This window comes from Elephantulus edwardii, unplaced genomic scaffold, assembly GCF_000299155.1.
Source record: "Elephantulus edwardii isolate Elephantulus edwardi_28Jun2011 unplaced genomic scaffold, EleEdw1.0 scaffold00050, whole genome shotgun sequence".
In the NCBI taxonomy this organism is placed as follows: Eukaryota; Metazoa; Chordata; class Mammalia; order Macroscelidea; family Macroscelididae; genus Elephantulus; species Elephantulus edwardii.
The window spans coordinates 8,296,211-8,311,394 of NW_006399800.1; the positions used below are offsets into that span (position 1 = coordinate 8,296,211).

Here is a 15,184-nt window from a genome sequence, read left to right on the forward strand (position 1 = left end):
GTCAATAATCTCAGACTGAATTTCCTATCACTACAAGTGGAAGGGTTTTAGTCACATTAATTTTACTTAGGGGAAAAACTTACTTTTCCTTACTTCCAAGTATATGGAGTGAAATCCATACATGTAAAAATCCAAAGAAGTACTTTAAGGAGCAGAGACTAGCAGTGTAAGGAAAGCCTGGTCGAACTAGAAGAGGAATCTCATTTACAGTCCTAACAACAATCACACTCAGTGCAATTTTAGTTTTCCTTCTCTGACATGTTTCTGCCTCACACTTGGTCCAGCTTTCACTGTATACATTTTGGGGGATGGGGAATGTTATCTCCCACTCCACAATGCATCTTATAAAATGAGGTTGGTCTTCCCTGCCCTGCATTCTTGGATTCAGCTATACATTGAGTACTTTAAGAAAAAAAATTCCAGAACGGACACCTGGAGTTTGCCACATTCACAGCACTATGTTGAACTATGGATATGAAGTGGTATGTAGACACTTCTGCGGCAGCTACATGCCATCTGACAGATCTTCATTCTCTGTCCAGCACTTGTAGCTGGAGCATTGTTACGCCTCCTCTATTGTTCATTTGCTACTTGTGTTGTGTGCTCCCTTTGTTTCCATGAAAAATGGCTTCTATAAAACAATTAATGGTCACAGAAATCTTATAAAGGCTAAGTGTCAAGTGCTATCTACCGAGCATTTACATGTTATTAGGTATTATGTGTAATCTAGATATGACTTAAACTATACGTAAAGATGTGTGTAGGGTACAGGCAAACATTACAGCATTTTATAGCATCAGAGATTAGAAACTCCATGGATTTTAGTGCTTGCATATTCTGGAACCAATGTCCCACTTGTAAAATAACTCCATTTGAAATCACTTTTATGAGTTTTTGAATGTGAAAAATGAGTTAAAAATTAAAGAAATCAACATTAACAGCTGCTTAACAGTGACAAAATATACTTTTATTTATTTTGTTGAGTCAGAAGGACATAAAAAAAAATTATTGCTAAAGTAGATACCAGGCAAACAGAAAAGTGCTTCATAAGTCCAGTTACCTTGGAGTTTATTTAAACTAAGAAAAAAAGGTCAGAATGTTTTCATGCAATACATACTTGGTTTTTTAAATAACAATTATGACAAATAGCAGAAATAATTAAGGAATGCTGTACTTGTGATCCATACAAAACATCAACATTTGGAGTTGTACATAATTAAAGAAATATCTCAAACACTTTCAAAATACTGTAGTAGCCAATCTATAAGAGGCATGCCTTAAGTGGGCATAGGAATGCAATTTAGAAAAGAAGGGGAAAATAAATCACACGGAAACTATTCAATTTCTTTAAAATCACTGAGCAAGAAAAGCAACATTGATCTTCACATACTGATTTTACACAATTTCTATACAGTACCTTGACTTAAATCCAAGAGCAAAAGTTAAGACTCTCCTCCTCTATTTTTGGTAAACAACTGCATGGTAAACTTGGATGACTTTCCCCCCTGGATTTTACCTGGGAGTAGCCTTTTACATTTTTTATTTAAAAGAGGGCAGGTTTGGCACTTTTATACTGATGTCACCAATGTTAATATTTCTTGGGATCTCAGGAAGATTCATATTCTTTACAGCTGATACAGCACGGGCTGGAGCTCCTGCTAAGCCAGCCTGTATACAGAAGCAAATAAAGAAAAAGAAAATGTACAACTCAGGTGTGGCTCATCATATGACATTTATAATGGAGGACAATGATAAAAGATTTTCATACAATAAGCTTAGAAACCAGATGGCAGTTTGAATTGGTATGGGATGGTTACTTTGAAATACTAATCTATAAAGAGAAAACAATTAACACATTAAAAAATACAGTGAACACATGCAATGATAACAATGTAAAGATTTATATGCAAAATAACATGTACAATACCTAGACATTATATATAACATTCATTAACTGACAAGCTAGATCTTCACTTATATCTTGATTTAATTGAAGTATAATATAAGCAGAAAGCATATTTTATATTAGTTTCCTTATTGAACATTTCTTACAACAATCAGGATATTTTTTGGTTTTACAATGGCATTCATTGTCAATATGAGTTGTGAAATAAAAACTGGAAGTAATAAATTATGTTTGATTAGTTTCGTTACTGAGGGCTAAACTCTTAGACATTTTTAAACAAAATATTTAAAAATATTTTAAAAAACTGTGAGGGCTCACCTAGGGAAGTTCAAGGACATTTTTATAAATATGGCTTTTTAAATCTAAATAGAATAGTTCTGCCTAAAGAAGCCGCAAACAAAATGATCATTGAAACCCTTCACTGCATTAGTAAAAATATAGACTAAAAATATTCTCATAGAAGGTAGATTCAACAATGTGTGTTCTATTTACAGTGTACAAATTTAGAGGGGGAAAATAGCATAAATGTAATACAAACAAATTATTGTCAAATTCTTCATTAAGTACAGTGCTTCATAATAATTAGCTTTCTTGGTAGGGAAATTTATAACTTGTGATATAATATTGAAAGAAATGATGCTTAAAAATTAGAAGAAAAAAAACTGATACATAAAAATTTTTCTCAAACAGACACATCAACAGCTTTCATACTTCAAGTTTAACTCATATACTAATTACATAGCTTCAATTTTTATTCAGGCTACATAACAAAGCAAAATACATCTGAGTTTAGTGGCATCATCTTGCACAAAAACAGGGAAGTGACAAATTCAAATCTTGCACAATCTTCATTAGAAATTTAGTTTGGAAATACTAATTTTAAAGTCCCTTTTCATAATTTTAGGTTTGTTTTTTTATGTAATCCTACCTCTTTTGTTAATTAAAAAATAGTAATAATAAAGCTGTTACCTGAGAAAAATCTTGACTGATACAAAATAGGCCAGTGTAAACTATTTGCTGAATAAAGGATACAAACATTGTTAAGCAATGAAATAAAAGCCATGAATTATCAATTCAAAATTGGAAATAATAATTTAAAAAAAAATCAGTAAAATAGTATTATTAATAGGTATGGTCAAGAAAGGCAATGATAACGGTGAGATGGGTGAAAAATTCCACAGCCTATTAGACTAGGGCTGGACAATGCATTCTCTATTATTTAATGAAAGTTCATTGTTCTCCATAATAAATACAAATTTTGTTATAAACTGTTTTTATACCTACCTGAAAAATGCTGTTTTGTTTAATATGTATTTCTTTTCTACAACCCAAAAATATGTTGGAGATACAACTGAACATTATTTACTGTAGCATGTATCATAATTCAGAAGGCTATTTAACCATTTCAAATTAAACTTCTGGCTAAGTAAAATTTACAATGATTTATAATCAATAAATAATTCAGTTCAAAGACGATTACCTAATGTTATAGGCTCAATTTTTAGTATTTTGACTGCCAAATAAACAAAAACTAATTTACCAAATTACAGCCACCTAGAGTTATATTATTTTTCCAGGGAGATGGATTTGATAATTTTTCTAACTAAAAGTAACACCTTTTTTTTGGCACTAAAAATCAGGTTCCCCTCCCTCCAGTCCCAAAGAGGGTACAAATACATTACAAAGTATTGATAAAACTTTTAATATAAATAATTTAAAGTCATCGGTTATTAAATAATTTTATTACTGAGAACTTGTAGCTGTATTTCTGGATGCCAGTGTTTTACAAAAAATGGTAAAAACACTTTTCAGTATCAAGACAAAATGTTATAACGGTTTTTGCCCCCATAATACCCTATCCCATGAACAGTTAAACTGAAATGGATTAAATAAGAGACTGAAAAATGTATCTGGTTAAGTTTCATTAGATTACGTTGTTTCTCTGTGACCAAAGATGGTGTCAACTCTTGCCTGCTAATGAGAATACATAAAGCCATTACAGTAATTTCTTTTGAGTCACATACATGTCCAAGTTCTAATTAAGTAAAACCATATGATGTTTCTAAGTACAACAAAGTACAATTCTAAACAAAAGCAGCAAGCCATAAACATGCAGAGAATGGTAACTATTTAGAACACGCAAATGAATTAAGAGAATCAAATTATTTCTCAAGCATGTTCAATATTTTCATGAAGTAGATTATGATTTAAATGCTAGGAAATAAAGTAGTATGTATTTCAATTCGCTGATATAAGATTTTAAGAAATTAGGAATCATAGAGGAATAAAAATACGAAGAAATAAAATAAAAACTATTGAGAAGAAAGTAGATGCTTGAATGAACTATTAATGATTATATATATATACATACACACATTAGCTTTTTAAAAAAGACTTTATATTACTCAGGCAGTCAACACCAAAACTGCTATAAAACAAATTTAACTTCCAGATCTTCATGAAATGAAATCCGAAACATTTTAAGTAAAGCTTAAAATGTAAAAGAGGTAATTTGCCATTAGAAAAATCAATCTAACAGGAGTGCAATTTTTATCTAGGCTTTGTTCATTCCCAGAAAAATATACTAAAAACAATAAAACTTTTCTTAATACTTAATTTTTCTGAGCCCTAAAATTTACAGGCGTTAAGTTGATCTGACTTAGGATTATGAACAGATTAAAACAGAAATATAGGTTATTTCTGAGAGCACAACATAGTCCTGAGAATTTATGATTACACACTTGGCACTAGGTAGAGATAAAGAATGAATTCCTACTGGAGAAATAACTTGTTTCCATCTATGTTATATTTGAGCACCACTATGGCAGTAAACTGCAGCAACTGCACTAACAAAAACAAATATATGGATCTGAAGCAGTTAAGACTATGAACTGGATGGACGAATGAATTACAGTATTAAAAGAATGATCATGTTTTCTCTCCCATGAGATTAAATTAACAGAATTAAGAGAAAGAAAACAAAATGAAGTCTGCAAGTATACCAAAATGAGGCCAAACAGATAAAAGACTTATACAGACATACTCTTGGAAATTTCAAGCACTTGAATCACAAAGATAGTAATGGATGGATATGATTTGTTTTTTATTTTGTTTTTAAATTGCCAGACCCAAAAATAAACAGAATATGTGCAAGCAAAACTAAAAAAGCAGCATTAATATATTTTAAAGATCCTGAAAGCTCCCTTTTCTTCATGCAAGAAGCAATTTACTTTCTTATAGGGAAAAAGAAATTAACAGTCTAGATTATTTATTGTATCCAAGACAAAATGCCATGCTACCATCTTAAAATATGCTTTCTTGAGATTGAAATATAGTATAATAAGATGGTAGATAAAATAATTTGTACATACTAAAACCTTTACCCACCCTTCCTACTAGAAGTTGCTATATACACACAGTCATACTTTTACCCTAACAGCAAAATGGTAAAAAGAACATCGACATTTAATAAACAGTATTAAATGGTTTCAGACTCAAAATCATTAACAAAATAATGGTTGGTTTTGAAAGCATATTTCTAAGCAAAACAGTTATTTTAGTATTTTAACTTCTAAATGTGAGACAGAGTAACTTCTAAATTTGGGTTCATGTAATAGGCTTGCTCTTTGTTTTGAAGGCAATGTTTTTACACTGAAATGATAAACAATCTGATTAGAAATGCTAGTGACAATTCCTTAGTGTGTAAGAGCTATAGCATTATAGAAACAATTTTATAAAAATTAGAATGTTTACAAATTGGAAAACATTCCAGATTAATCTTATAGTTTTTCTATTAGTTTTAATTTCTAACAAAGATTTACTTGTTTAAAAGAAATCTAGCAGACCAATGGCATTGATGAATTTAATATAAATAGGTTTGTCTATTAAGTGATTTCTCAGGAGTCTTCACAGTAATTTTATAAAACAGAACAGCGGCACACTTCATGACAGGGGAATAGAATCAACTCACTAGATAACTCTTCTGTCTGTATCTACTTGTTTTCTACTCTTTGAAAAAGAAACATGATTAAAAAAAGAAAAAGCCATCACTAGTTCTAGTGCAACATAAAATCTGTAACCGAGAAACTGGCAATGATCTGCATTAGTGTAGGAAATAAGGATAGTTCGTATTTTTATGTCAAGAATAAAATAACACAGGATCTAGACCAGAACTGGCATGCTAGCTTAATGATATGATGAACAATGTCAGGGTAAGAGACAATAAAATCATCTCTATTGCTTCTCACACACATCCACAGATGCTAAAAACCAATGCCAGTTCTTAGAGAATATTTTTAAAGACTAAGCAGGTAATTTAATTTATTAAATGTATATTTTGTTTTCCTCTCTAGGATTCAATACTAGCAGAAAATGTGTGAAGCGGCTGTGTTAGCTGCTGCAGAGTTGGCCCCTGACTTACTGTGGCCCAGGCATAACAGGGAGTGGCTACCGGGATCCACAGGGGTTTTTTTGTGACTGACTTTTCAGAAGTACACTGCCAGGCTACATCTTAATGCCTTAGTCTGGAATCCTCCCTAAAATCTGTTCAGCATCACAGTTACAAAGAAAGCCTCCAACAACTGATAGTGATGGCAGTGCTGGAGGGGTACTGGCTCATAATACAACACAAGCAAGGAAGATAAGAATGTGCCCCTTTGTTCTAACATGCACTGTTGGCCTCATGAGAATAACCTGCACTGTAATCCCAAAGGCACATGGTTCAAATCCACCAGTTGCTCCATGGGAGAAACAAACGAAACCTCCTCCTGTGAGATTTACTGCCTCTGAAAACCCACTAAAGCGTCAACCATGGGTCAGTTTAGACTTGACAATACTTAACAACAACAAGCAACATGGCCCAAGTACAAGAGACAAAAGCCTTTCCTTCTTTGCCTCCGAGGAGAGCTTTGGCTCCACTTTTTTGTTTCAGGTATCTTAAAAACAGTATCATATTTGCAAAAACATGCAAGGTTTAAAAATATTTTGAGTCTTTTTATGAAATGTTTAGATATAAGGAGGTATACTATAGTACAAGTCTGTTTTGTTATTTTGTTCAGTATATTTTATTTCCAGAGCATTTATATTTTAGGTGATTTCTAATCCTATATTTGTTGGACACTTTTAATATATACCTGCTACTCAGAGTTGTAAAGACAATTCTGTTAAGACTTTGGAACTGAAAACCATTTTGGGAAAAATATTTAACAGTCAATTATTATCTCAAGCCTTCATTGCTTGCTATTCTGTATTCAAAGTTAAGTTTCAGCTTTTTTAGTTTTTAAGTGTACAGCTTTCAAAACCCAGCAGGCAACTGTACATTAAAGTCCTAATTTAGAACTTAAAAAGAAAAAAAACCTGTGAGAGTTAAATTAAAGTTGGTCCTGCTATATGATGCTCACACATTAAGTTTTTACATACACAGTAAATTGTCATTTCTACAAATTTAATTTGTCAGTTAAATGACAATGTTTAAAAAAAGTAAACTTTTGTTTTACAATGCAGGCAGACAAAACAGAACAAACATGACATCAATGATGTACCAGTAAAATACACTAAGTCCAATAAAAGATGAAGAAACTACAAGGAGGAACTAGATGGAAAATAGGCTACAGGGACTGTATGGGTTCATTAACACAGAGAATTTTTGAGTCTGGCCTAAGTAATTTATTGTCTTTGACGTCATTTTGCTTTCCCTTTGTAAAAGTACATTTTTCTCAAAGTCAGCAATACCTTGTCTACCTGTCCTGTCTGGGAGACTGAAAGATAAAGGTCTGTAAGAGAGAAGAATGGAAAGAGCTAGAAAGATCAGGATGTTCAGAAAAAGAGGACTGACTTTAAAAAAGTAGTGACTATATTCAGATCCATTTACTTATCTTAAAGTAACACAAAATACAGAGAGGCTAGTAATTCTTCCCACTCCCGCCCCTCTACCTCCACCTTGACCGGGGGAGGCCTTACATTCGACTTTCATTCCTTGGCAAGTTTCTTGGTGTCTCTTGCATCTTGCCAAAACCCTGTAACTTTCCATATTACCTCTTTTTTTTTTTTTTGGTCTCAGAACCCATTGTGAAAAGAAAACCATTTTTATACCAAAACAGAATAGAGAAAAATACATTCAGAGCATATCTTAGCTTCTCTCATTAAAGATCTGGGAGAGCTTTGCTTCTTCTTGTCTAGCCACTGGGAAGTAAAGTTCATTTTCATCTGTCACTGGAAGTGTACTATCTTTAAAGACAGGATATCCAGACAGATGCATGTTTTATTTTAGAAGCTGTACATAACTATACTCATGTTGACCCTTAAAAGATAAATACTATTGCTAAAATATCACTTATATAATGTGTGAAAAACAACCAGTTATAATCATCAATTACTGCACTTTAGATTTTAATAGTCTTTGTTGATAAATTTTTTTATTTTGTAATATGCTTTAACTGAAATTTAAATTTTGTAGGAACCAGATTAATGAAATCTTACATGATGATCTCAGCTAATTTTGGATTATTCTGCAGAATCCTATGTCTCTGCTAGATCTAACCATCTAAAAGACCATGGAAATGGAATCCTGATTAAACCTTTTGATATTTCATTGTCTGGAATAAAGTTGATAGACCTCCAACCATAATTAAGAAATATATAAACTATTAAAAAAAAGTCACCATAATTTATTAAAATATGACCAGAATGAAAAGACCTCATTTTTATTCAAGATCCTATTTCAAAATTAAAATTTTTATCAGACATTACACAGAAATACTTGATAATGCTTCAGTTTATCCCCAATAAAGAGGATCTGTCCTTTCTTATAAAGTATAAAGGGAGCTCTGGTTGCCTAGTGGTAAAATACTTCGCTGTAGTATCAAAAAGGCACATGGTTCAAATCCACCAGATGCTCCAAAGGAGAAGGATGGGCAATTTCCTCCCATGTGATTTATTGCCTCTGAAAATCCATTGAAGGGTCAGCTATGGGTCGGTGTTTACTCATCAACAACAACAACAACAACATAAAGGATAAAAAGAAAAACTCTTTTGGTAGCACATAACAATGGAATATATGGATTAAGAGATAATGGATGAGTAGTAGACATATTTATCAGTATTATAAACTATTTTAATGGCACTGTTCTTGTGAAAGGATTTTTTTGAAGTATTATCATATAGTTAATGAGATTTTCTTGTAATGACTGCAATATAAAACATAAATTCTGAATTTTACTGTTAATAGAAAATCACCTCATTTTTACATGACAATCAAAAGGCAAGTATCTACTATGCATTACTACAGAACTTTCATGACTTTTTAAAATATTAAATACAGCACACCAAGGAGCAAAAGAAAAGAAGACACCACCAATGGAAAGGAGTTAGTACCTAGAAATGCAAAAATTCCAGACAAGTGGTTAATATAATTTTACAGATGATTATACAGAATTCACAAACTATCACATATTCATTCAGTTTAGATTGATTGTTAATGGTTTAGGTCACTGTTTGTCCTTTGGCTTTTAAAATGTATCCATCAATATAGTTCTGCAAAGCATATTTAAAAGATTATAAATATTTCAAGTTATTTTTTAAGACTTTAAAAACTATAGGGTTTATCATTAATCTTTTACTACACAAAATAGTATTTACAAATAATTATACTAAATAATATATTGTAAATATTAAGTCCTCTTCCTTATCCTAAAATAAAAGTTTCTCAATTAACTTTATGTCCCACTTAAAATACTGGCCATAGAAAACATAGAAAATATACAGAGATTTCTAAAAATCATGATTTACAGTTTTGTGGTTTTGGTTTTATTTTTTTTTACTATTATAAGCCTTTCCGTGGGAAGACCAGAGGAGAAATGTGGGACTTTTTAATTTAAAATGAAACCAGAAAGTTTTAGAGAATGTGAGAATGGCATAGGGTGGGTTCACATCTGTTGTTCACAGGGTCGTTGTAAGTCATACTCAACTGGACAAACCCCAACAACAACCGAAAAGTTTTTACATATGGCTTCCACTGTTTCTAATATCAGATTTCATATTTATTGACTATCCTGTGTTTGGTTCAACTCAAATGAGAGAATTATGTTCAAATTAATGCTTCAAAATGTCAACAAGATATACATTCTTTCAAACTCACTTGATAAAATACTGATAAATTTGATGCTTTTATATTATTTAATTTACATCAACCAAACTCGACATTTGTAGTAAATGAATATTTATTTGGCAAATCTAAATTACAAAACTTAAGTATCCTCAAGCTAGTATTAATTGGGCTACCAAGATGATACACCTTTCCCGCCCCCACCCCCCCACTTTTGGTTTAGAAAGAAACAAAAAAAATGTGAAACTGAATGGCTCTAAACCTCTGCTTTGGATTAGAAAGAAATAACCAAATAAGAGAAGTTAAATGGCTTAGTTACACCACCTGTATTCTGTCTACTTGAGAGAAGAACAACTAAAATTCTAAATGAGGGTTTTATACAGGTGCTCATGTACTGAATGGTTCTTATCTGCCAATCTAAGATACAAACAAACAATACAAAATTGGCCAAGTATAATAAACTAAACCTTTCTCTTCTAGAGTATAATAAAAGCCATGAATAAATCTAAGAATAAAATATGTGGCATATCGAATAATTTACTAGCCATCTTTCTGAAAGATGCACAATTAAAAGATTAAAGGAAAGAAGTTCCATTTTTCACTCACTTTATAAGCACTTAAAAGCTTTACTTCCTCATGAGAATGCCATCTTGTCTTCTTTCTCTTATCAGAAATAGCTTCATAACACTAAATTTATTAGTTCTAAGATTTTCATTATAATTATTCAAGTTTTTGAAAGCAATTATTGGCTTTCATTATTAAAAAATATTTCCTTTATAAGTAAAAATTTTCAATTGAAGTTACTACTCAGGGTAAGGGCTAAAATTGAATATTCAAAGCTATTAGGTAGGTAGAAGTCACCCATCGGAACTTCCAACTTACTAAAATGTTTACCATTCCATTTTCCTTTAACAGAATAAGCTTAACAGCTGTACCAAAAGGTGATACTGAAGGACGAACAGTGAACGCTACAAATGATGCGTAATTCATGACCATGCTTGGAATCCTCATTAATTAGAGCACTTTCCACTCTTACCTCAGATTTCTCCAGTTTATTTTGTGCATCAATTTGTGTAACAATCTCATTCATGTTGGTCTCTAATACCATTCCCCCCATCACCATTTCTGCAAGAATATTGTGAACCTAAGGTGGAGAAAGAAAAAAGAAAAACAAACTCAGCACAGTTTTGTGATTCTGTATAGTTTGTTTCAGATACTGCTATTTTATTAATATGAACTATAAAATGATTAAAAGTGAAGATTCAGTCAGTCTGTCCTGACCCATTTATAATCTGTTATGAATGTCTAGTAAACACCAGGGTTTTTTTTGTAAAAAAAAAAGTGAAGATTAGTAATTTACTTTATAAAGTCTCAGACAGTTATGCAATCAAAGTCTTAGTTTTATGGGCTGTAAACAGATAATATATATTGTTGTTAGATGTCCCTGAGTCAAATACAAATCACAGAAACTATGAACAACAAACACGAACTTTGCCCTATCCTGCAACATCTTCATCAACACTGTCATACTCAAGCCCACTGTTAATCATTATATCACTCTGTCTAGTTGAAGGTCTTCTCCCTTTCACTGGGCCTTCACATTACTCAGCATGATGTCTTTTACCAAGGACCAGTCCCTCTTGACAATATGATCAAGTATGTGAGATGAAGTTTCACCATCCTTGCCTCCAAGGAGCAAGTGAGCTGTACTTTCTCCAGCCGTCTTGTTTTTTTCTTTTGACAGTCCGTGAGGTACAATATTCCTCTCCAACACTATATTTAAAGACATGAATTATTCTTCCATCATCTTTATTAAGTGTTCTGATGCAGAGGAAATAACTTACAAGATATGTACGTCTTTTAATTTGCTGGCTGCTCATGCCAAGAGTGCTGATTGTGGAGCTAAGCACACTAAAGCTGTGAACAATGTGATAGTAGTAAAAAGACTGTGAAATTGCTGTGGAGAAACTGTGGTGAGGTGTGACCTGAGCCTTCTTGCATTTGTGCTGGCCACAGTTAAAGGTTTTACTATTCTTGCTGATGCTTGAGGGAGAAGCTGACTTATAACTGCTCTGAGGTAAATCTTGTCTTTGGTGGTTGAAGGAAAAGCTGCTTGCTGAACTAAAAGCAGAGCCTGGACTAATTAAGGAATTGTATCTTGAGACTGCCTTGGCTAAATTCTGGATTTGTATTGGGTAATAATTCTTTGTCTCCCCATCCTCCAACTTACCTTCCTAATCAACTCCATTATTGGTACCACAACTGTGAATCTGTGAGTCAACAATGAATAAATGGAACTCATGCTGCTGGTGTGACTCTAGAGGCACCATGGGGCTACAGGCTCTTTATCAGCTTTCTGCTCTGGGCCAGTGAGGGACTGTGTTATTCCTGCTCCCTCTGGTCTATTCAGAGACACTCACATCCCTGTGCCTCTACATCCTGTTGTTTTCTCCTCTCTAGACAGTACCCATTATGAGTTTGAAGTATCAAATTTTAGGTTAAATGTGAATCCTATCTGGTGCCAGCCTCACAATCTCTGACATACTCAAGCCAACTGCTGCAGTCACTGTGTCAATCCACTTGATTTGAGGGTCTTGCTCTCTTTCACCATCTGCATGCTTTTCCAAACATGATATCCCTCTCCAAGGAATAGCGTCTTCTAGTGACATGCAATATGTATGTGAGCCGAAGCTTCATCGTCTTTGCCTCTAAGGATACCTGGACTGCACTACCTCCAAGATATATCTGTCTGTTCTTTTGGCAATCTATGGGATATTCAGTACTCTTTACCAACACCACTGTTCAAAGGTATCATCAGTTCTTCTGTCATTCTTAATCACTGCCGAGGTTTCAGTGGTATAGCAAGTGACTGAAAGGACCATGGCCTGAATTAAGTGTACCTTACTCCTCAAACTAACATCACTGCTCCTCATTTATCTGGAAAGGTCCCTGACTATAGATTTTCCCAGTGCAATAATACATCTCCTGATCTCCTGACTGCTGCTCCCAAGTGTACTGACTGTGGATCCAGGTAAGATTAAATCATTGACAGTTTCAATCTTTTCTCCATCTATCATGATGTTGCCTAGGATTTTTATTTTCTTGACACTGAGATGTAATTCACATTTAAGGCTTCAGTGTTTGATCTTCTACAACAAGCGCTTTAAGTCCTCCTCACTTTCGGCAAGTAAGGTTGTGTCATTTGCATAATGAAGATTAGTGATGAGTCTTCCTCCAATCCTGATGCCAGCTTCTTTTTCACAGAGTTCAGCTTCTCAAATGTTTTGCTCAGTATATAGACTGAATAGGTAAGGAGAAAAGATATAACAATATGTAACCCTACCACACACCTTCTTAATTTTAAGCCATGTAGAATTCTCTTTCTCTGTTGGCAAAATAGCCTCTTGGTCTAGGTGTAGAGTCTGTACGAGCATAATTAAGTGCTATGGGATTCCCATTCTTCTCAATATTAGCCACAATATTTTTATGATCCTCAGTCATATTATGCATAGTCAATAAAACATAAATACACATTCTTATCCAAAATAAGGGATATATCTTTCACTTTTTCTGTAAAATTCTTGTCTGTTGGATACTTTTCTAAATCTGAACATTCAGACTAAGAAGAAGGAGGGCCATCTGCTTCTGAAATAGTAGACCTCTGGAGCTTTCAAGTATGGAAATAGGAAGAGGAACAGTTGCAAGCAGACATTAGTGATTGGAACATGGAATATGAGAACCATGAATGTAAGAAAATTAGATATTATTAAGAAATGGAACATATAAATATTGAGATACTAGGCATTGGGGTGTGTTGTGTTGTACATAGGGTTTTCAGAGGGCTGCTATTTTGGAAGTGGATGGCCAATCCTTCTTCCTAGTATGTCTTAATATGAATGTTCAGATTTAGAAAAGTATCCAACATAGAAGCATTTTACAGAAAAAGTGGAAATATATCCCTTATTGTGGAAATAACCATTAGTTCAGAAAACCCTATGTACAAAAGAATACACGCAGAACGACAGAAAGGGCAACTGAGTATGAAAATACAAAGGAAGAGGAACAGTTGTAAGCAGACACTAGTGATTGGAACATGGAATATGAGAACCATGAATGTAGGAAAATTAGATATTGTTAAGGAGTTAAGGGAACACATAAATATCGACATACTAGGCATTGGTGAGATGAGATGGACGAACATGGGGCATTTAAAATTGGAACACCATATGATATACTACTCCACAGATGGAAAGGTGAGGAAAAATGGGGTTGCTTTCATAGTTAGAAAAGCCATTTCTAGACCCGTCTTGAAGTACAATATTGTGAGTGACAGGATAATATCCATACGCATACAAGGAAATTCAGTGAATACCACTATCATTCAGATATATGCACCAACAACCAGAGCCAAAAGAAAGGAAATAGAAGATTTCTACCAATTTTTACAAACGGAGATCGATTGAACATGCAATCAAGATGCATTGATAATAATGGGTGACAGGAATGCAAAAGCTGGGAACAGAGAATAAGAATCAGTAGTCGGAAAACATGGACTGGGAAACAAATGGAGCTGGAGACAGATGACTGAATTTTGCAAAATCAATGACTTCTTCATCACAAACACATTTTTAAAGAGACATAAATGCAGGTAATACACATGGATCTCACCTGATGGTATGCACAGGAATCAGATCGATTACATCTCTGCAAAGAACCACAGGAGAAGCTCAATACCAGCTGTGAAAACTAAGCCTGGAGCTGACTGGAACAGACCACCAACTACTCATATGCAAGTTCAAGCTGAAGCTGAGAAAAACTCAACCGAATCCACAGGAAACAAAATATGACTTTGAGTCTATCCCACTTGAATTTCAGAACCATCTCAGGAACAGGTTTGAAGCCTTGAACATGAATGAGTGAAGACCAGATGAGTTGTGGGAGGATATCAAGGGTATCATCCAAGAAGATGGCAAACGTTCACTACAAAGACAGATGAGGAAGAAAAGACCAAAATGGATTACAGAAGAAACTCTAAATATTACCCTGGAGCGCAGAGAAGCCAAAGCACAAGGAAGAATTCAAGATACTAAAGAGCTGAACAGGAGATTTCAAATGGCAGCACGGGACGACAAAGTAAAATATTACAATGAAATGTGCAAGGAGCTGGAGTCAGAAAA

General features: G+C 33.6%; 1 protein-coding gene across 1 annotated transcript in view; it reads right to left on the minus strand.

The window, feature by feature from the left end:
- Window positions 1-945: 945 nt before the first annotated feature.
- Window positions 946-15,184, minus strand: part of AP3S1 (adaptor-related protein complex 3, sigma 1 subunit) — an 80,414-nt gene continuing 66,175 nt past the window's right edge. The window contains exons 5-6 of the mRNA XM_006886669.1: window positions 11,044-11,151; window positions 946-1,668 (exon numbers count right to left, since the gene is read on the minus strand). Of these exons, the coding sequence (XP_006886731.1) occupies window positions 1,540-1,668; window positions 11,044-11,151 (237 nt within the window). The 3' untranslated portion in view covers window positions 946-1,539. The remainder of the gene's footprint in view (window positions 1,669-11,043; window positions 11,152-15,184) is intronic.